General features: G+C 37.9%; 1 protein-coding gene across 3 annotated transcripts in view; it reads left to right on the top strand.

Annotated features, from left to right (window-relative positions):
- Nucleotides 1–24,257, top strand: part of LOC131234476 (magnesium transporter MRS2-F-like) — an 80,610-nt gene that overhangs the window by 15,291 nt on the left and 41,062 nt on the right. Inside the window, exons 2-4 of one of the 3 annotated variants that reach the window (XM_058231385.1) lie at nucleotides 10,224–10,505; nucleotides 12,458–12,586; nucleotides 21,503–21,648. In XM_058231385.1, coding sequence (XP_058087368.1) covers nucleotides 10,224–10,505; nucleotides 12,458–12,586; nucleotides 21,503–21,648 — 557 coding nt within the window. The remainder of the gene's footprint in view (nucleotides 1–10,223; nucleotides 10,506–12,457; nucleotides 12,587–21,502; nucleotides 21,649–24,257) is intronic. The other 2 variants (XM_058231384.1, XM_058231387.1) reach the window with 2 other exon arrangements.

Raw genomic sequence — 24,257 nt, 5'->3', positions numbered from 1 at the left:
ACGTTCAATATGGCAGTGACGATGGTGATCTACTTGCACAGCCCGACTTATACCGCCGTTTAGTTAGAAGTCTAGTTTATTTAACTATGACTTGCCCTGATATTACCTACGCTGTCCAAATCGTCAGTCAATTTGTTTCTACTCCTCGGACTCTTCATATGACTACAGTGTTGCGCATCCTACGGTACCTACGTGGAACTCTAGATCGCTCACTGTTCTTCTCCTCCACGGCGACTCTGGACCTTCGTGCTTATTCGGATGCTGATTGGGCCGGTTGTGCTTTCACACGAAGATCTACCACTGACTACTGTGTTTTTCTCGGCACTTCTCTCATCTCTTGGAAGTGTAAGAAGCAGACCACTGTTTCCAAATCAAGCACAGAAGCCGAGTATCGGGCGATGTCCGCTGCGTGTAGTGAGCTTGTCTGGTTACGTGGACTTCTTTCCAACTTGGGTATTCCTCTGCAGAATCCTACTCCACTCTATGTTGATAATCTAAGTGCCATTCAGATTGCCTCTAACCCTATTTTTTATGAACGGACAAAGCATATTGAAGTTGACTGTCACTTTATCCGCGAGAAATTTCAGTCTGGGCTCATTTCTCTTCCACATGTTGCATCCCATGATCAGATTGTTGACATTCTTACCAAATCCCTCACTTCTGCACGTCACTCATTTCTAGTTGGCAAACTATTAATTGTCGATGACCAGCATTAGTTTGAGGGGGGATGTTAGACAGGCTCACATACCTTGTATAGCTAGTATACCTTGTATAGTTAGTTTCCATATGCAGAGGATTTTGATTTTATTATTTTCCTTGCATAGATGACTGTAATCTCTATATATTCAACCCCTTTGGGTTGTCTCAAATATAGAAAAGCTTCAGTTCCTCTCGGCTTTCATAGACAGCAGGGCCTGTCTATGCCATCGAGCAGACGTCGATGACATTGGAAAAATTTAGAAATTCCATGTTTTATTGCTGGAATGTTTTAGTGCATTCCTCGATGGCATCGAACACCTTCGATGCCATTGACGATCTATCGATGCCATCGAGTGTATACATAGAATTGCGTAGGTGCGGGATTTGTTTCCTGTTTCGATTGTGATTCTCATGCATGCTATTTATATGGGTGTAATCGGGATTTGGGAGAGAAGAGGGCTTTCTAATTTGTTTTAGGGCTTCAGGTGCATAGCTTGGGGAGTTTCGAGGCTTGTTCGAATCGGGTAATCTCTATATCTTGTAATTTTCTGCTTTCATAGTGCATTACTGTCATTTTGTGCTGTGGTTTTTTCCTGCAAGAGTTCTGTAACAGCCCATGCCCACACAGTATGCTATTGTCCGCTCTGGGTCCCACTGGACCTGCACGGTTTTGTTCTCAGGGTTGCCCCCAAAAGGCCTCATACTATGAAGGGTGAATCTCCACATATAACCATCACAACTTTGGACAACGCTTCCGATGTGGGACAAGTTCAACCTCCCACTGCGTACACAGTAGCCTGCCACCCATTGGTAGCTCGCCCAGGCCCTTAGGCCCCGCCCACATCAGCGTCCGCCCATGTGTGCCCGCCCACATGTGCAACAGTGACGGGGTGTCACAATATCCCCCACCAAGGGCAGAGCCGTCCTCGGCTCTGATACCATTTGTAACAGCCCATGCCCACACAGTACGATATTGTCCACTCTGTGTCCCATTGGACCCGCACGGTTTTGTTCTCAGGGTTGCCCCCAAAAGGCCTCGTACTATGAAGGGTGAATCTCCATATATAACCATCACAACTTTGGACAACGCTTCCGATGTGGGACAAGTTCAACCTCCCACTGCGTACACAGTAACCTGCCAACCACTGGTAACTGCAAGGTGGGTCGTCCAAGTGGGCCCCACCCTCTAGTAGATAGGGAGATGGGATGTGATGGTTATAGGGTAATCGACTGCCCATTACTCTAGCAGTTTCCAAATTGCATAAGCAGTTTTCTCTTGCGGTTTGATAACCGCCGTAGCTGCATTTTCTATAAAATGCGCCAAGGATTCATGACCAGATTTTAAAATAATAATAATAAAAAATTAAAAGAGATCAAATAGATTTTTAAGCACCAACTCGTGAAGTGTAGAGAGATCAATTGCAAATGAGAAGAAGTCAGGTTCCATCATTTGCCACATGATTTATAGTGTGGATCTTGCTTGAAGAAGAGAGCTCCTTTAGACCTCTTCTTACACTAGTGAAAGCAGTGTAACCTTCTTCCTACGACATGAAACGCATCCAAGAAGATCCAACATCCGAGGCTCCATCTTCCGCTGCCGTTGGATACAAGGAATCGCTTCCAAGTAGATGATTTCCTAGTAGTTACAGAATTACACAGACTGATGGATCTACTTTCTCTACTAATGTTAGACTTTTGTGAAACTTGATGCAACCAAAAGGTCACACAAGCTAGTTGATCAAGGGTCCTCCAAGCATTAAAATTGTCTTGATTGATGATCTGGACCAAATCAATGATCTGATGATAAATCCGATAAGATCAACGGTCAACTTACATTGTGGCGCTGATTAGATCAATCAAATGGCTCTTAATTCATAGCATTTGTAGTTTTAGGTTATATTTATTCATGGTTTATTTAATAATTTCCCTTTTGTATTTTCATCACTCTTTGGTTGACCACTTTTTGAGTCTTTAGTGTTATTTGCTTGAAAGGGGGTGGGTGGAGCAAACTTAACTAAAGGGTTGTGGGTTCTCGCATAATTTTCATTTTTCTTTGCATCCTTTGGGTTTGCATTAGTGGGGGCATGTGGTTTATTGGTCCAAATCATTAATAATGTAGGGTCCACAGTGGAGGACCCATGCATAAAAAGTCTCCCAAATGGAAAAATCTTTACCCTTCAATAGGTGGCAAAACAAGTATGGTTGATAAAGAAAATACAATATCAACTAAAAAAAAGGGCAAATATTCCTTAGGAAGGATCTTCCAATATGTGGAACTTTTGGTGCATGGGCCATCTAGACTAAGGCCCATCATGTCAGCAGTTTGGATAACTGGACCATGGGCCCTATCTATACAAACTGAAAACCCTAATGTAATGTACAAACTCTTTGGTCTTGTAGTGTACATTGTAATACCTCTTAAGTTTTTGCTTAAACCATAGCAAGATCTGGTAGATTCCACATTGACACCTTTAGTCACTGAGGAATGATTAAGTGGGCCTCATCTTTATCAATCTAAACCATCCATTTAGTGAATCCTGCCATGGATTGAGTTACCCTTAAAAAAAGGATCTTGCCATGGATTTCTCATGGCATGAAAGTTAGTTTGCTTGGTGATAGGCTGATCCTAACCTACTCCTCTGCATTTTGATGGGAGGAAAGAAAAGCATTGATAACCACCCATGGTGGAAAAAATCTGCATGGTTTTTGATTGATTGATTGGAGTGATTTTGGGCCATGGGCTATCTAAATTGGGGCCCACCTCATTAATGGTATAAATCAATGATCATATTTTTGGCATAGAGGGTAGGATGGGGGCCAAATCACAATATGTATTGGATATTTGTTGGATCAATCCTAAAAATTATTCTCTTTTAAATTCTATCCAATTATTTGTTCGACATATAGCGAACAAGGACAATTTTTTGGATTCATTTTCCTTCATTTTTTGCGTTTATTTTTCATTCCTCGGCAACCAATAGAGTTGGTTGTTTTCCCTTAAATCGGTTTTGTCTAATACTCCATTTGGGATTTTTCTAAAGAGATCTAATAGCGATTTTCTTTTTATGAATAAGAAGAGACTAATAATTGTGCATGAAAGGTTCTTCTATTGTTGATGTAGGCCCACGACCCACAGTAGGGCCCAACATGTGCAGATTTTGGACTATTTATTATGTATTGGGGGGCTTAAATATCAAGAGCTACAATTTACTTTTCTTGGGAGATATGTGGGGATGTGATGGATGATACGGGGTTGATTTAAAGATGTGATTAAAGATTTCGAGTATTATTCCAAGCATTACTTTTACTATTATTAGGTTTCTTACCATCTTGGGTAAATTAGATCGATTTGAAATCAACTATAATTGAATCAATCTCTTAATTGGGGGGGGGGGGGGATTTTCATTAAAGATTCAATTAAGGTCTGTAAAAGGAGTGGTGGTGTAGGAGGTAGGCATTCTAAAATTTTTCAAGTAGAGTTTTTCTTAAGTATTGCAAGAGGAAGTTTAATATCAATAAAGTTATTGCTCCCTCTCCACTCAACTATTTTTGTGCGTGTACTCTTGTCCATTTCTTTTGCGATTCAGGTGTTGATATCTCATTGACTCGATGACCGAGTTGCACCATTTTAGTATCAGAGCAGGTCATCTTCAATGATTTTTGACTCTACATTGTCTCCTAATGGATTCGAAGGGGGTGACTAAGGAAGAGTTTGCACAAATAATCCAATTGATCCGCACACTCTCACAGTGAGTAGATCAACTCAAGCAAATGGTAGGCAATTTCACTAATCAAGCGGGAGAGCTTTGGCATGGAGAGAATCCGAAGACCGAAGTTGGAGTATGTGGACATGTAGGGGGAGGTCCCCACAAAGGTCCTAAGTCCTACCCAACAATGGAAAGCGCTGGCTTGTGAAGAGACTAATAATTGAATTCTTCAATTGTTGGAACATGATAGAGAACCTAGAATTAAGGTAGAAATTCTAGAAATCCATGGTCATTTGCATATTGACGACTTCACTGATTAGCTAAGGTGGAAAAGGTATTTGAGTACATGGGAATCGCGAACAATCAGAAGGTTAAGTTAGTAGGTATGAAGTTTTCCGGTCACGCGTTAGCATAGTGAGACAATTTCAAACTAAACGAATCCATTAAGGTAAGGAGAAAGTAAATTTTTGAAAAAAGATGAAAAATAAATTAAAAAGGAAGTTCCTACCTGTGAATTATACTCACGACCTCTATTAAAGATGTTACAATTTACATTAAGGTGGTGTTTGATTTTTCATTTACGGGTGTAATTCATGGTAAATGAATAATGATTATTTACCCATGTAAATGTGATGCAGGACATGAATTTAAATATGATATGCAAGATTTCAGGCTTAGATCATACCAATTCAGAAACAACCACACAAATTACACATCCCACATGAAAAATCCAAACTTTCAGTTAAAGGGGAATCTATGCGGATCCAGGCCTACACAGGCTAGGACTGGGCCAATAAAATTTATAAGTCAAATGATGCTCAAAGAGAAATAGAAATCAACCACACATGCATAAGAATCAGTCCCTAATCCAAGGAATTCCCCAATCTCAACTCAAGGAACCCTAGGGTGAGAAAATAGGCAAATAACTTAGGGAAAACGTAATCTAGAGCTAGGATTCATGAAAAACGGCTATGAGAGGATAAAAGAGGATAAAAACTTGTGCCAAAAGACAATCCCGCGTGTGGACAGCGGGCTTGGGGCGCTCGCACGTGCGCAGGTACCTGGCCGCACTTGCGAGGGGGCGTCAATGACAGAAAAGCTCTCCTTGACCTTGGTCGGCCAGGGGTATGCTCCAAAACCCCGAAGTTTCGGGTCGATCCAAGCTACGGCTTGTGCGTGGTGCTCCGCCGAAGTTTCAGCCCTCCCGCGGGCCGAAATTTGGAAACCTACTGTAATGAAGAAAACTGATGCAACAAGAGACGAATTCGAAGCACGGATGGTGGTAGAAGATGGAAAAAAAAAAAGAGATGATGGACGATGGGGTGAATCGGGATCGATGTGGCTTCACATCATGGTAGTTAGCCCTTCGAAAAGGGAGGGCTTCGCACCCACTTTTGAAATCTTCCACAACTTACGAAGAGAGCAGAAAAATAAAGCATGATTTTTTTTTATTAAACTTGAATGAATCAAAAGAACTACAAGCTGTGCCTATTTATAGGGAAAACTCTATACCCCAAAAACTCGCACCATGTGCGCAACCTATTATTTGGCGATGAAGTAAACTAAAATAAAAACCAAACGAGAAATCTAAAGCGTTCACGATGTTCTAAATAATAACAATAAGCAAAACCTAAAATATGAAATAAATCCGACGAGTGAGCCACAATCATAAGATCCCATGATGGGCTTTTCTTGACTATCGGGCCCACTTTTTTTTGAACCAAAATTTGTCTTCTAGCTAGGAGGCCCTCCTTGGACGTCGTCATTGAGCCAGATCGATGGTGGGGTCCTCCTTCTGCGTACGTACATGCGTAGGGTGGTGGTGTGCGAGCGTGTGTGTGCACGATGTCCTCATCAAAATGCAACAACGGTCCTGAGGTCGATGTTGACAAGGAGCTTGTTTGCAAATACATTCGCACAATTTTCACATGTAAAAAATGTGGAGCCCACTATGATGTATCTATCTTATCCACGCCATCCATCCATTTAGCCCAAAAATGAAGTAAATCTAAAGCTCAAGTGGCCCACACCATAGGAAATGGTGGGAAGTGAATCCCTAACATTTAAAATTTCTTAGGGGCCACAAAATTTTTGGATGAAGCTGATATTTATGTATACCCTTCATACATACCAGTGTGATCTTATGAACATGTTGGATGATAGATACACATCCCTGTGGTCTCTAGGAAGGTTTCAATTTTGAATGGTGGACATCATTAACCCCCCCTGTTTCCTCTGTTGTGGTCCACTTGATATTCCAATTTGTCTCTTTTTTGGATCATGCCCTAAAATGAGATCGTAAAATAGATGGACGGCGAGGATCACACACATGCATTGATGTGGGACCCACAGGTTTTAACAGTACCCAATCTCTCTCTATTTCATGCTTTTGGACATTGTTTTTGAGGTGTAATTACATAGTTGTTTTACTCTTCAAAAGTGTAAATGTAATTGAAAAGACAAACACCCCCTAAGGGAACAAACTGGTAAGTGAATCCATCGAGGAGTTCCATACATTGACATTATGGGCAGGGTTTAGTACATATGAAGACCAAAAGATTTCGAAACATGTTAATGGTCTTAACCTAGACATCAGAGATGAATTGCTTTTAAAATATGTTTTTAAGATATCAAATGTTTACAAACTAGCATTAAAAGCCATGGAGATAATTAATTGGGGACTTGATAGATGATTTAGTGCCCCATGAGGACCATCATATATGTTGGGGAAACATTCTAACTTACCATGTAAGGCAACCACAGGGCCTTCCATAGGTCAAGGGACGATGGGCCAACGTTCAATAATGAAGCTAAACCCCAACTAGAGAGGTGGTTATGGATGAGGGGCTAGTGCGGCCAAGATAGGGCAAAACAACACTGCATTCATGTGTTTTAAGTGTGGGCAACCAGGATTTTGTTCTTTTCGCTATTTTGAACATCAATCCATAATTAAAGTAAATTTGGCCGAGGAACGAGAATATGGTGAAGACACTCTCTATTGCATGCAAATGAAAGCCAAAGATCATACATAATATGATGAACAAGTATATAAAGATTGGGCGGATGTTGAGGAAGATTTTGATGATGCGCACGGTAATAGGAGTGAGTCGTTGGTTATATAATGGAATATGCTATCGACATCTCGGGTGATTGATGAGGGGCGATGGTTGCAATACAATATCTTTTGCACCACTTGCACTTCTGGTGGGAAGATATGTACGATTTTGGTAGATGGTGGAAACACCTAGAACATTGTTTCGTAGGAAATTATGGATAAATTGACACTCAAAGAACATAAGCATCCACGCCCATAACAAATCAGTTGGTTCAACAAAGGGGGAGGAATTTCTGTCAACTACAAGTTCTTAGTTTCCTTCTTTATTGGATAAAGTACAAGGATGAGATGTGGTGTGAAGTGATCCCTATAGATGCATACATTTTTTAGGGAGATTGTGGTTATGGGACTGAGATATGGTGCGCTTGACTTGGGCTAACACCCATCCCTTCGTCAACAATGGTGTTAATATCACATTGCACCCAATGAAACATCTTACAACACCCAAATCTGATCAAAAGAAGGGTCAGAAATCTCTTAGTGTACAAAAGTATGAAGAAGAAAGGAAGGAGACCGAAATCATGTCTGTCTTAGTTTCTAAAGAAGAAACAAAACAGTTGGATGATTCACCTCTCATGCAGAAACTCTTCCCTGAATATCAAGCTTTAGTGCCTCAAGAACTCCCAGTTGGACTTCTTCCTGTGAGGAACATTTAGTATCATATTGACTTGCTACTAGGTTTGAACATGTTGAATCTTGGGCATTACCCAATGAGCCAATCCAGACACAATTAACTCCTACCGATTGAATGGTCTGAAACAAAGAAGTTCAAAAGAAGAAAGAGAGAAGAAAAAGAAGGATATTAAGGGAGCGGAACCAAATACCGAGAAGCTATAAATGTACATCACAACAAGAGTATATATTAAAAAAGTTGACTTAGTTATGGTTTATCTCTAGAAAGAAATGTTTCTAAGGGGAACTTACAAGAAGCTGAAGTATAAAAGGATTGGTCCATGTTGAGTTAAGAGGAAGTTAGGTGACAATGCATATGAGATCGAGTTCCCAGATGACTTAGAAATCTCGCAGACATTTGATATGTTGGATTTGTTCAAGTACCGTAGCGAGGTATTTGACTTGCAAGATGAAGTCATCGATGTGGATAAACAACGCCTGAAGAAAAAGCAGAAAAAAGTTGAACAAGTGATGCACATGAAGACTGTTGATACTTGACAGGGCCAATACAAGCAATGCTTGGTGAAATCCTAGATTGGATCCAAACCTCTACTACTCATATGAAGTGTCAAACTAGCTAGTGTTGAGTTCTTTCCAACCCGGGGAGATTGATGCAAGCCCATGGCCCACCATAGGGCCTAAAATGTACTGATTTTGGATTATTTATTTATAGATTTGAGGCCCATATATCAATAGTTATAATTTACTATTTGTAGGAGACATGGAGGGATATGATGGATGATATGGGGCTAATTTAAACATGTGATTGAAGATTTTGAGAATTATTTCCTAGATTTACTTTTACTATCATTAGGCTTGTTACCATCTTAAGTAAATTAGATTGATTTGAAATCAATCTTTTGGTTGGGAGGATTCTCATTAAAGATTCATTTAGGGTCTATAAAATGGAGGGTGGTCCTAGTAGGCATTCCAAAAAAATTTAAGTGTGAGTTTTTCTTAAGTATTGTAAGAAGAAGTTTGATATCAATAAAGTTATTTCTCTGTCTCTACTCAGTTATTCTTGTGGGTGTACTCTTGTCCATTTCTTTGGCAATTCGGGTGTCGAGATCTCATTGACTCGATAACCGGGTTGCACTATCATCCTTGCCCGTGCCTAGGAGTGATGTTTTCTTTGATTTCCCTATTGGCTGTTTCAGTTGCCTTCTTTTGAGAATTTACCTTGCCATGCAATGTGCAAAACTATCATCCCCATGAATGTGTGTACAGTTTGTCCATGACCATCTTCAATTACTTGGATGAGGATGCTTACAAGACACTATTTTCCCATTATTTCAGTTCCATTTTCTGGTTGTTTGTCTTGCAGGACTCCACCGACAAGACAACAAGCTTAAATCTGAGGTGGCACCCAAGTGCCCACCTGTTCCTCGAGAAAAGTTTGTTCGGGAATTCAGTCCAAACACAGTTTAAACCTGTTACTTGGTTAGATAGCATTAGGCCCTTCCAAATCATGGTTGTTGAGGCTTCCGAATCCTACTAAGTGAGCTTGGTGTTTGGAGTGGCAAGGAAATGCAATCCACATTAAGCGGGCCAGCATTTTCTCTGCCCCAACAATTGGTTAAGATAAGAATAGGGTTGAACCATTCTTATTAACATCTTTAAAAAAAAGTTCTTATTAACTCAACCATGTTTGACACTAACACTTTTTGACAACCTTGGGAACCGTCGAACAGCAGGTACCTAAATGTATCCTTATGTACTCAAAGAATAGTGGGTTGAAAATTGTAAAACTACTGCTACAGATAGTACCCCACTTCTTTGTATGGCCTAATATGGACTACTTCAGGGAAGCACTTTTGAGCTGCAATGATTAAATCATAGTTGCTATTGGTATAATTTTATCGCACAAGCAGGGAAGTATTGTCATCATTGCAGAGAAATTTTTTGCTCTTATATCGAATGGTTGACATAAATCAGTCTATTTCTTTGAGGACATGAATTCTTAGTGAAACATTCACTGATAAACTTTTTGTTTTTTGTTTTTTGTTTTGTTTTTTTTTTTTTTGATGAAGGCAGCTGAGAGCAGTGATACTGACATGGGGGTGACAAACAAAGGTCCTAGGTACTCTCCCTCATTTCTTTCTCATCGCAAGCCAGAAAGCCCTTCTAGCATGGGAATTTCTCAACAGCGTCATGTTTCCTTGGAAAATTCTATGATGATCCCTGAAATGAAAGACTGCAGTCCTAGGTCTGAATTGGATGGGCCCAAGGATGGGTGTCCCAAGATGCTACCTTTTGAGTTTAGAGTGCTTGAAGGCTGTCTTCAATCTGCTTGCAAGTGCCTTGAATCTGAGGTACATCTTTTACTTGTTTATGGAAACTTATTAGCGTCTGCTTTCATTTCAATTGAATAGAAAGATAGGTTGAGTTTCTTTATCTTGTGTCATAGTGTTGGCATGGGATTACAGATCAGTTTCTACTATATATGAGATTTCTTTCTGCACGTTGATCAAGTTCAAAACCCACAGATGCCAGTGTGCACCTGTGAGCATGTGCACACTTATATACATTCAAACACAGTCATATGCATACACAGATACACACATTCATACGTACATACGTATATATGCACGAACATATAATACAAACACACACAATGGTGGGCATGACATGTGCACTGCATGTGAAGAGAGAGACGCGGAAGCTACTTGCATAAAATTTTAAAATGGCAGAAATGTCCCTGGAGTGGGTAAAATATCAACAGTTGGTTGTGAGGAGGGAGGGAGAGAGGGAGGTCTATACATGCACTAGCTACTTGTATAAAATTTAAAATGGGAAAAATGTCCCTGCAGCAGGTAAAATATCAACTGTTGGTTGCTAAGCATGTAGAGACAATCCAAATTACTTGAATACCCTTCCTTTTGCTTGAAATCCCTTCCAATGTCCTTTTAGAATCCAAAGTTTATGAATCTACAAAGACTAATTGCATGGGTAAAATTGTCCCTGTCTACTTGTGTAATATGTGGCAGAGATATATATAGGAGAATGCTTCAATTGCGCCAATGCCATCTTATATAATGGTCAAAACAGGCTATTGTTGGGCCCATGTGGCATGTGTACGACATCCAATTCCAACCTGTTCAACTGGTGCACCCCACCATGATGTGCACCTTAAAAAATCAGGTGAATCTAATCATCAGGTGGGCCATGCCATAGGAAACAATGCACAATAGCCCAAAATCCCTGATGTTGCACATGGGGGCACACCTGATGATTCGATCTGGCATCCATTTTCATGGTGGTGACACTGTTGGGTGCCATAGACACACCATGTTAGGCCCCATATAGAATTTGAAGGCTTTTGGTTGGTTTTCCATTGTTCTTTGCGGTGTTGCCCACATGATGATTAGCTTGGTGTGATTATTTAGCTAAGTACATATCATGGTGGAGAGAGGGAGGGATACGTATTGTACCAGTGGTGCGATTGCAATAAAGTATTCTATGAATGATCCTACTCCTTTAGCCAATGGTCAGCTACTTGCATGCTTTGTAGATATTTAGTGTCCTTTATAAGGAGAGAGGCCTTTGACTTAGCAGCTGCATTTTGATGGTGTGCCAGTTTGGCTTAATTCTGTGAATTTTGTTCCTCTCAAGTATCTTATGAGGCTAATGAAAATACCTTTTTTCCCCTTATCGTGCAACATTAAAATTTCTTCTTCTTCTTCTTACCAATTAAGAATTACATGGTAATCTTCTGCATGCTGGGGGTATATTTGAAACATTCCACTAATGGCTTGTTTGTTTTGCCAATTACCCCACTAATGCAAAGGAAATGTGTCATCATTGTAATTTTACCACCGGTCCACCACTAAACCAAATCGTGATCAAATGTAGATGTGTTCAGGAGACGGGTAAAGGAATTTGTAATCATTGTACCTTTTTCATGGCATTATCGTGAAAATCTCAAATCCAAACAGCAACATCAATGTATTTTGGTGATGATTTGAGGTTAAAGTGATGTAAAAATGCCATCATTATGATTTTACCGCCGATAGACCAAACATGAGAATTGGTGGCCAAATGCAGATGTTCTTAGGAGACAGGTAAAGCAATTTGTAATCATTGCATTTTGGTTCTTCCTTGCATTGTTAAGTTTGCTGAAGAGTTATATTTTGCTGGTGCTAATTCTGCATGCAACTTATATTTGTTACAAGACTTTCAGCAGTTTGGTTGTTAAACTGCTATTTTTTCTTTATTATTATTCTGAATAGCACAGTTAAAGTACTTCTACCTTACATTTATTCAGACTTCCATGCTGGAGAAAGAAACTTATCCCGCTTTGGATGAATTGACCTCTAAAATGAGTACACTTAATCTTGAACGTGTTAGACAGATAAAAAGCCGCCTAGTCACAATATCTGGGCGTGTCCAGAAGGTAAGAATGATGAGTTAGTTATTGCTCTTCCTGGAAGACATGAATAAGATAGTGAAACCTAATTCATTAGTTATTTAATATTAATTTGGAAATGAGTTATTTTTATTCCAAGGGACCAATATTTTTCAATTTGAATGTGGCTTACTGTTTGGGATGTATTATGACTTGATTGATTGCTTATCTTTTATTCAGAGCAGTTTTTACTGGGAATCTTTGTTAATCTTTGGTTCCTGCTGTTCCAAGCTTTTATTTAAATACATTCATGTTTTTTAATTCTTCTACCCAAGTGGACGTAAATGACAAAATTAGTTGAAAATTAATAAAGAACTATATAGAAGAGGAATGAAGTTTGGATCAATTGTCAAATACTCAACGTCTCTTTCCTGATGATTGTAGTCTGGAGAACATTTACCTAATTCACTATGTAAGTTTGCGAATTGCATTCTGAACCAATTTGGGGCAGTTCAGGTATAATTTGGAAATGGCTATGAATTGCACAAATCGAACAATAAATTTTTGTTCTCAACATGTTAAACTATATTTACTTATTTTGGTATATTGAGGAGAGTGATGTGGTATGATGATGGAGTATGATAGCCATATATATATATATATATATATATATATATATATATATATTCACTGTCAATTGTACACATGGCATCTATGGAATCAAATTGTACAGATCAGTGGATGCACTGTAGATAGGTCATCCCTAAGTTAGAATGATCCTACGTGTGATTAATGAACATTTATTTGTCAAATTGGGACTGCTGACCATCTTTTAATTTTAACACTTTCTCAGATGCTCACCTATCTCCCATCTATGGTGAGGCCCACAAGTGGACTATTTAATTTGTGTAACACATGCCAGTTAATTGAAGGAGAATAGTGGAATACTGAACTAATGTTCTCAAGCAAGCCAATAAGCAGCCTACTTTTTGATTCAAATATAGTGAATTGTGAAGTACAAACCCAAACTCTTACACAAGCTAACACGTTATAGACACCCCACCTGACATGGGATTTCCTTAAAATCATCTGATTGGATCAGATCAGGAAGGTGTTGCTCTCAAGCTCCTACTTCGCAAGGTTTACCACTGTAGGACCAGACTGGCAATGAGCCCATTTTAAACTGAAAAACCAAACATCAACTTGCAAAGCGATAGAAAGGGTGGGACCAGGTTGTGGCAGAACCAGATCCCATCCGTCCTTTTAATTTCCATAAAATTTGGGTGTGGAAATCGGTTTTCTGAATTACCATCACAACAACCTGCTGTAGTGAAGACCAGGAATTCAGATTTGTGCTCACAACTGACACTGGTTTGGTGGGTTCTGTCCCTTTTGTTAAAAAAAATGCTAGGCAGTCATTCCTTTTTCCCATTCGCAGGTTTTTTGGGGAGATACCATGTGTCCCCTATGCATGCACCTTTGCCCCTCAAACCTTCCAAATTACCAAAGACCAATACCAAAATCTATAAAGAAGACCCCTTGCCTCCGAGCAGAGGGCCTTTGAACCTCAAGCATTATCTACACTTTTCCTCCACTCTCTTTCCCTTTGCTTCAAGAGAAAAACCAAAGAACCATCATTCTTTGGAAAGGAGGAGCAACAAACACCTAAAGATAAGGTGAGGGATTTAAGAGCTTTACAATCTTCTTCTTAGACATTGACAAAGAAGTGAGCCTCAATCCTTTGAGGTTTTGAGAAACGGCTTCCAAACCTTTATCGGTGGGAGAATTTTGAGGTTGTTCTTTCCTCGCAAAAATGATTTCAAGATAAGTATTGAGATATTTATACTGCTACATTTCCGTCATCTCTTACACCCCATGTCTTGTCTTCTCTTTATTTATTTATTTTAGTTGAATATCTTTTGCTTAAAGATATCCTTATTTTATTTATTTATTTATTTTAGTTGAATATCTTTATTTATTTATTTTATGTCAAAGTAAAGACTGCATGCAAGTGCGGGTAGTGAAGGTGCCTAATATACCTTCCTTCTCCATGATGGAGGCCCTTGCTTTGAATCTTTGAGAAGCTATACTGTAAGTGGAGTTTATTCAATCAAATCTCTAATGCTAACCTTTGGGTTATTTGCCCCATGGTTCCTCACCTCCCATAGATTCTAAGAATTTTTGTCTAGTGGTGGCTCCTAGCAAAATTTTGGGTCCATGGCATGTGGAAAGTGTACCCTGCCTGATGAATGGCCCCATTATCCTTGACATGTGCATTGTCCCACCAAATCTCTAACATGTTCCGCCACCTCACATGAGGACCCTTCGTTAAATCATGACTCTTTCAGTTACCCTTCTTTTTTTTTCAAATTTTTTTTTTTTCAAATTTTTATATGATAACCAGTCCAAACAACAATTGATTGTATGGTTGGAATAATCCAGTCAAAGTGATTCTTGAAAGCTATGATCAATCACGAGTGAAGGCTATAGCCTAGAGGTTAGATGACAGTCTAGATCAATGATCACACATTTTTCAATCAATTTTGACATTCCATTTCTCATTGATCTACTGGTTATCAATGCCTGATAAAAGTGCCTTGAGAGTTATGGTCATTCAAAGGTGGGGCCTACATGATAGGTGGTTGATGCAGGACATGAAATTTAAGTATGAGATGCACGAATTCAGGCTTTGATCATACCAATTCAGAAACAGTTACACAAATTCCACATCCCACATGACAGTCCAAATTATTCAATTAAAAGGGGAATCTATGCGGGTCCAGGCCGACACAGGCTAGGACTGGACCAATAAAAATTATAAACTAAACGATGTTAAAGGGAAATAGAAATCAACCATACATGCATAAAAAATCAGTCCCTAATTCAAGGGATTCCCCAATTTCAATTCAAGGAACACTAGGGTGAAAAAAAAGGCAAATAAATTAGGGCTAATGCAAACTAAGGCTAGGGTTTAGGAAATATGAATGAAAAGAGGAAAACCTGACCTGGAGAAAACTCCTGCTTGCAGATGGTGACTCGGGCCTAACGCACGTGCGCGGGTGGGCTGGCCGCACGTGTGATGGAAGCCCACCTCCCCAAAGTAACACCTATGCCTTTGTCGGCTATGGGAGACCTCCAATCCCTTCAAGTTTGACAACGATCCGCGTAAGGTTGAGGCATAGTGCTCCGCCGAAGTTTCAGCCCTTCTACATGTCCAGATTTTGAAAACTGGCTGTAGGGGAATGAATAGCTGCAAAAGCTGGAAAATTCAAAGAAATAATGATGATAGAAGATGAGATATATGGAAGGGAGAGGGTAGGGACGGATGGGGATAGATGTGGCTTCGCACCACGGTAGTTAGCCCTTCGAAAAGGGAGGGCTTCGCATCCACTTGAATTCTCCCACAACTCACGAAGAGAGTAGAAAAATAAAGCAGGAATTTTTATTAAGCTTGAGTGAATCAAAAGAATTACAAGGGGTGTCTATTTATAGGAAAAACTCTATACCCTTAAACTTGCGCCATGTGCGCAACCTATTTCTTAGCGATGAAGTAAACTAAAATAAAAACCAAACAAAGAAATCTAAAGCGTTCATGATGTTATAAATAATAACAATAAGCAAAACCTAAAATATGAAATCAATCCGATTAGTGGGTCACGATCATGAGATCCTATGATAGGCTTTTCTTGACTATCAGGTCCACTCTTTTGAACCAAACTTTGTCTTCTAGCTAGGAGACCTTCCCTGAACGTCGTCATCGAGCCAGATCGACGGTGGGGTCCTACTCTGTGTGTACGTACGTAGGTGGGGCGGCGTGCATGCGGGTGCGCGCGAGATGTCCCCATCAGTGGTTTAAATCAATAATCAACAGTTTTTTTTCAATATTATTAATTGAAATTGTCCTTGATTAAATAGCTAGAATCATCAAATTGTCATTGATGAAATTATTGAAGTAATTTCATTGATACACCACACTCTCATAGCTTAAACTTTTAGAGTAAATGGTTGTTTGACATGGCATCAGAGCAGAATGTCCTATGTTCGAATTCCAAGAGTAGCAAATATGCCTCGGTAAGATATTATTCTCCAATAGGAGGTTAGGAAAATAAGGTCCGATTTGTTTTCTCCATTTATCTTTGGCTTAGTTCAGTTTTTGCGGAAATGTTCCAGGCTTGGTATAGGGTGTAATTATCACCATCAGTTCCCTTTTATTTATTGTCACCATCCGATATTTATCTGCAAATCATCTTCTGAAGAATCAGTTGTTAAATTGAACCCAAATTATTTCAAGGGTAAGTGATTGTTTGACATAGTATTAGATTGAAAGGTCCTATGTTGAAATCCCACCCCTTTTATTTCCCAGGCGGAAATCCCACCGCCAAGGAGGATTAACCCGGTATTTATGGTAACCACCCTCCTGCTTAGTTCCTGGAGTTAAGGGTTTGAGGGTGGATATCCCTTAATATAATTGAACACCACCTTTCATTTAAAGTTTTGAGAATGTTTTAAAATTGGTTGGGACCAAAAAGTGAATTGGGGCCACACTCTTAATTAAAATTTTGAGGCATGATCCATCCAAATATTGTGGAGGGATAACCGAACCATGGCCCAATTTAAAATTAAAATTATTTTTTCATGAATTTCAAAGAATAATTTGTTTAAATTTATTTATGCAAAATTTCAAATGGATATTAAAAGTGTATTTTTTTCCTAAAATTGTAAATTGGGAAATTTAAATTTAATTTTTAATTTATTTCATTTCTAAATAAATAATCAAAGTGAAAACTTGGTTTCCTAAAAAGATTAAAATTTTAAGTTTAAAAGGATTGTGATATATTCTAAATAATTTCCAAAGGTAAACTTGGAAAGTTTTAAACAACCAAACAAGGGTTGTCCACGGAATTTTGGGTTTTGGTTCACCCTTGTTTTTAAGGTTCAATTGTGAAATTGGATCCAAATCCAACCATCACGTGCACCTTTGAATTTTAGGTTTGGGTCAATCCATTGTTTTTTTCCAACTTTATTGGACATTTGAATTTTGGAGGTTTTGGGTGGGGTCCCAATTGTTTTTAGGTGTACCAATTTGTTAGTTGCTTTTTTTCATACACTTGGTGTTTAATTTTGGGTGGTTGATTGTTTTTAGGTGTGCCACTTTGTTATGCTTATTTCCACCCACATGTTTGGGGTATTAACCATGTGTGATTGAGTTTGTAGGTTAAAGTAAATTGTTTTTTCAAAAAAAGGTTTCATTTTTAATTAGGAAAAAGGTGGATTTGACTTTTGTAGGGTTGAATAATGTTAGATTTGCCAAAAAGAAGGAAGAATTTCAAGTTAAGGTAAAAAGGAAGGGGAAAGTAGAAGGATGGGTTTGGAAGTAAAGAAAAGAACATTGTGATAATTAATTGGTAAAGTTGGGCCCCAGTTGAGGGGAGGTCTGCAGAGAAAAAGGAATGGTGGAGGTGGAAAAAGTTAAACCTTTTTAAATTGGTTAGCAACCCAATTAGTTGGATAAGCTTAAGATGTTAAATATGGTTTGGGTGAGGTTCAAAGCATGTTTAAATAGGTTGTAGCTAGCCAATTATTTTCTAAAAAGAAAACCCATTTAAAAAAAAAATTTAAAGAAAGTTTGCACCTGCATTTAATTAATGAAGAAATTCTACAATTAAAAATTGGTGGAAAACTCCACATAAAAAAAAACTTAAAAAGAAAAGTTAAAAAAATTTCAAAACTTTACTTAAATTGGTTTTATTTTTTTAAATTGGTGGAAATTTAACTTTTTTAAAATTAAAAAAATTTTAAAAGGGGTTTTTAAAATTTTAAATCGAATTTTTATTTTTTTCATACTTTAATTTGATTTTTTTAATTAACTTATTAATTGTGGTTTCTTATAAAGTTTAATAATTTTTATTTGTTTTTTAATAAAAAAAATATTTTTATCATTTTTATATTTTAATTTTATAAATATATTTACTTTTTTAAATTTTAATTAAAAATGAATCAAATATTAAATATTTCATATTATTGTAAGTGATTGATCTCTCATCCATTATTTTTTAAAAATTAAAGTATATGTACAAAAATTCATTTTTTTAAACAAATCCTCAAGGTTGGCCCACAATGGAAAGCTTAAACAGGTTCAAAGAAGTAAGGTACAAAATTTATTTTTAAACAAAAAAAATTGAAAATAGGTCCACCTGAGGTGTGAAATGGGTTATTTTTAGGCTAGAAGATCAAAAGTGTGGCCCATTAAGACTCAATAACCGTTTGATTTTGCCTGTTGGATTTGGGCCCATGTTGTTAATGGAAATCCAAATTAGATAGTATTGGGAGTCGAACCCGGGAAAAATTTGCCGGATTAAAACCGAGGGTCCCAACCCACCAGGGTGTATGTAAAACCATTAGATTGGGTTCCACCCTTGAGTCAAACCCAAAAATAAGTGAATTCAAAATTGGTTGGTCCAAAACCCACAGACAAAGGAACAACCTAAATTTTTGGAGCAATTTTAGCTTTTTCCCTAAAGTTTAATGAATATCAAATTAAGTTGTTCCAAAAACCGGCCACCAAACGAATATTTTAGGACATTTAAAACATGAATCTGATCAATTCATTGGTTTTTTTTATAAAAAAGGGTTTTGCAAGATTTAATTTTTTATAGGGTTTCTCTTTCTTTGTATTAGGATGGCCGAATAGGTTTTGGAGTTATTCATTTTTAGGTTGCAATAAATGATTTTCGAAGAATATCATCATCATAGTAGAATCATGTAATGGATGGTTCGGATGGCATATAGAAAACATGGTAGGGCCCACGATAGACAACAATGGACAACCATCCAAAAACCTCCAAATTCACATGGTGCCCACATTGAGGTTGGATGGGCTTTATTTTTTGTGGCATCTGACTTTCATGGTGGGGTCACCTTGATGGACGGTTTGGATATGACACACAATGTTCGAAATATCGGTATCGCGTTACATATCACACCCTTGGGATACATATATGTATCAGTTATCTTATGGGATATATCATTTGTATTGGGTAATTTATCGCACCTATTGGGAAACATGGGAAAACATTGGGAAAATGGTTGAATTTTTCAATGGAACTTCAGGGATTGTTAAAAAATACCTTAATACGCACTTTTAAATCATAACATCTCAAAAGAAGTGCTTATAATAGGTTTCCTTTGTATAGGGTCCTAAGCTATGCGTCGTCTGATCGAACTAATGTAACTATATTCAAATTGAATGCATAACATTTATAGTATATGTGATGATCATTTCATCAAACACTCCCAAATATTTTGAAATTAGTCTCAATTGACAACTGGTTGAAGGTAAATTTCAAAAAACACATGGAGAACAAGAGGAACCAATGGATATCAAAATCAAAGCTTCAACTCCATAATTTTTCATGCAAAACATGAAAAGCCAATGGGTTTGTTACCTTTTGACACTGATTTAACATAGTTTTAAAAAAAAAAGAAAAAAAAAAAAGTATCAGAAATTCAAAATGCTCATCGGATCGAACATGTGGGATATATCGGAACTACCTATGCATTTTGTATCACACAGGTGAGATACAAGATATATCGTGGTATATATAGGCCGATATCGTCGATATTTAAAACATTGATGACACATACACCAAAGTGGGGTCCACACATAAAACTTGTAGGGACGTGAATGGGGAGCTAGCCTCATGGAAAAATGAAATTGTAAAGTCAGATGCATTTAGTATGTGGACTCATAGAGGATTTGTCATTCAAGTAGGGGTATTTTGTGTATGCAAAAGTTCTAAAACACTGGATTATATTTGCTTTTATATGGTCGTATAGATTTAGTAGCTCATACATATTCTTTTATGTTTTCTATTAGTGTTGCCATGTCTCCTTTCTCAAAGGGAATGGGAATCCAGGATATTTAGTCCACTCCCCAATCATTCTGAATTACTCTTTCAAATAACAATTATCTGCATGGGAGAGTTGTAAAAGTAAACCTTGACTATATGGGTAGGTTCTACTGAAGATGGGTTTTTGTCCTTTGCAGCCTACACTCTAATCAAATGTGCCTAGGCTTGTATCTTGTTACTGACTTTTAAAAGCTAGTTGAAATTTGGACTATGTTAGTTGTATCTTCTTTGTAAATTTATTAATGAAAAGGTTGTTCAGATTTTGGATATTTTCTTTTTTAATAAGGATATGATACTCTTCCCCAATGTAGTTTCTTATTTTCAATAAGCCAAGAACTAGTGGAGTCTTGTCAACTATTTTGAAGCACATGATTAACAAGTGAAACCAATGATAGCTCTGGTTTATTGAAATCTCAACTCCGTTCCTTGCCTCTTATTTTGTATAATTTTATAACTTTTGCTTTGGCATTGCTGCTAAGTTGGGAAACTCCATATTCAACTTGGAATGCTGATAGGTCTAAGAACAAATTCTGTTAAATCCTTTATCAACGTACACAGGGAAAAAAAATCTTCAAACCCTATCGTAGATTGATCAAACCATGGTTTGATCACCCATAATATTCAGAAAACCAAGGATAGGTAGATTTCCCCTTTTTTGCACAGGAGTCTACAAGGTATATGTGTGTACCCATCAAGCTTGACGTTATCAAGTTTTGTCCCGACTATTTTCTGCTAAAATTAGTTGTACCTAACCACTGTGCTTGTTACAAAATTCTACCCATATACACTTATTTTACCATAACTATGTCATTCCACAAATATTCTGCTATTAGCGTATGTTTAGCAGCTTGCACCAAACACATTAGCTCATATAATTCCCTCTTGGACTCATTTTTTCTTAATGCTTTCATTTTTTTAACCTGGATTTGGCTTCTCAGTTAATAACTAGCTTCCTATTAATGCCGCATCACTAGTTTCCGGGTTTTTCTCTCTTCTTTGGTTCTTTGAGTTATACGCCACCAATCTTATTTGTTCTATCATTATCTTTTTCCAGGTGAGAGATGAGCTTGAACATTTGTTGGATGATGACATGGATATGGCTGGGATGTATTTGACAGATAAGCTTGATCATCAGCAAAATGAAGAGACCTCGTCGACGGATGAAGTAGATGATGATGCATTTAAAATAGATGATGAAAGGCGAGTCAATTATTAGTGTATCACGTGTGGATATTCAACTTCATTGAGCTCTGTAAAACATTCTTGCTGCCCATTCATCCACTATACAAATTTCTAGATGCATCAATTAATGATTTCTCTTTCACATGACCTGGTTTTTACATGGCCATGATGGAACTATACATATTAAAACTTTTAGGGGTCATTATGCTTTGTGGTAGTTGACTTTTTTTAGACATGATGTTAAAAAATCCAGCTATATAGAGGTTGATAGATCTTCAAATTTTCTTTCATAGAGAAGCTGTGAAATTTATCCAAGAAAGCCAATTACAAGGCACATGAGCTTGGTTCACAAGGAGGGCTGAATTCCACATACAAAGCTGGGAACACTCAATGCCGTAGTTAGTGGACAAGCTTGCAAGGGTTTTGCTTCTCCCCATTATCTACCCGCCTACACTACAAAGTACAGGATTTGTGCAAAGGACTCATGAATCCACTTTCTTGCATCAGACCCTTTTTGCCCATGAAACAACATTGAGGGAAGTCTCCTACTAAATTAAGATGGTTAACCCTACCTCCAACTTGGGAGCATTTTAAACCAAAGAGGAGGATATCTTATCCTGGCAACAACAAAGCCATTGCACACTGTATGCGAACTTATCAAGAAGAAAAACTACTATCTTAGTTGACTTGCTACAACTAGGTCAAAATGAGAGTGACTTCTTGGAATTTGAGAGAGACTGATGCTTCGGGAAACCACTTGACCAATATTATAGTTCAGAAACCTTGTGTTTGATTGCTCTAGGAAGCCAAAATCATAGAACCATCTTTGGGTGTGACCTTCTCTCTCTCTCTCTCTCTCTCTCTCTCTCTCTCTCTCTCTCTCTCTCTCTCTCTCTCTCTCTCTCTCTCTCTCTCTCTCTCTCTCTCTCTCTCTCTCTCTCTCTCTCTCTCTCTCTCTCTCTCTCTCTCTCTCTCTCTTTCCCTCTCTCTCTCTCTCTCTCTCTCTCTCTCTCTCTCTCTCTCTCTCTCTCTCTCTCTCTCTCTCTCTCTCTCTCTCTCTCTCTCTCTCTCTCTCTCTCTCTCTCTCTCTCTCTCTCTCTCTCTCTCTCTCTCTCTCTCTCTCTCTCTCTCTCTCTCTCTCTCTCTCTCTCTCTCTCTCTCTCTCTCTCTATATATATATATATATCTAGGTTTTACATATTATGAAAAAACCTTCCTTTTGGAACTCTATGGGGGCATTGGGATCCTTAGTAATTTGTTTAAACATTAGAATGGAAACCTCTCAGCAACATTCCTTCTCATGCGATCGAACATCACCATCTTAGTATTTCTCCTAGCAGTTTGGGGTTGACTTTTAAATGGCAGATTGGCAAAAGCTCTATAGTTGGCTGCCCACCTGACTATTACTCAGACTCTTGGGTTCTTTCTTATTAAGCACAGGCACCCAAGTTGTCATTGAGATACAAACAACTTGATCGGATCAGAAGTGTAAAGGGCATCCTCATGTGGTTGGCCTCAATGAATGGTAGGAAGCCAATTAATGCATGTTTATCAAATACCACTCACACGCCAACACAATCATCCCCAACACTGCACTTGAGCCTAACTACCTAGGCAGGATCTGATGACAAAATACCCTTCCTGCATCTCTAGCACCAATTATAATCATTAACTATGTGATTGAATAGAACAATAGCCACGAATTGCGTAAACTATTTCCCTATACGTCCAACAGGTCAAAGAACAAAAAAAGGCTACAATCTACAAAAACAGCGTTAGATAAAAACTATTCAGGTGTGCAAAGGACAGTATCCACATGATTATGGACAGTATCCACATGATTATGCATTGACAGTTTTATGCAATGTAGTATACATGTCTTCAACATGAGTTTTGAGGGATACATAGAGAAACAATGGCATAAGTATGTGCCATGAAGAGGTATAATAATGTCTTTCTACCTACAATATAAAAGCAACCTACATGATAAGATGTGCTATGGTAAGTAAAACCACAAGGGTTTGTTTATGCAACTGATAAAAGATCTTTTCCATGCAAGCAATGTGGTGGATCCATGATTGTCAAGATTCTATGATTTACAATTTATGATTTAGGTCAAATCTTAGGAAAAACTATTTGAATTCTACTCTAAATCCCTTCTTAGATGAATCATACAATTCTATAATTCAAATCCTATGATTTTCGATCAACTTGACTCCTGTGTTTTCAATTCTTTTTGGCTTTGAATCTATGTTTTTAAATTGGTGGAGGCTTTGAGAATCTTCTAAGAAGGATCAATTGTTCAACTTAAAGACCTATACTTATTTTTGACATTCATCTCATAATCAAAGTTTTCTTTGTGTTTGTTGTGTGTTTTTCAAGGGTTCCATTATGTGATTTTTAACCCAAAGGTTTATTTGATTCTTCATATGATAATGGAAACTTATTAAAAGTTTTTTTTTTTTTGCCCTTGTGAACCTCAATAGGAATTTACTTGACTTTGATTGTGAAAAATGAAGGCTTTTATGCTTCATGGGGAACATTATTTTAAAGTCATTGAGTTGGTGTCAATAAATATGTCAATTATATAGCATATCTGCATGAGACTTTAAATTAATGATTTGGCG

The sequence above is a fragment of the Magnolia sinica genome, chromosome 19 (genome assembly GCF_029962835.1).
Source record: "Magnolia sinica isolate HGM2019 chromosome 19, MsV1, whole genome shotgun sequence".
Lineage (NCBI taxonomy): Eukaryota > Viridiplantae > Streptophyta > Magnoliopsida > Magnoliales > Magnoliaceae > Magnolia > Magnolia sinica.
This window is presented reverse-complemented; position numbering and strand designations above follow the sequence as displayed.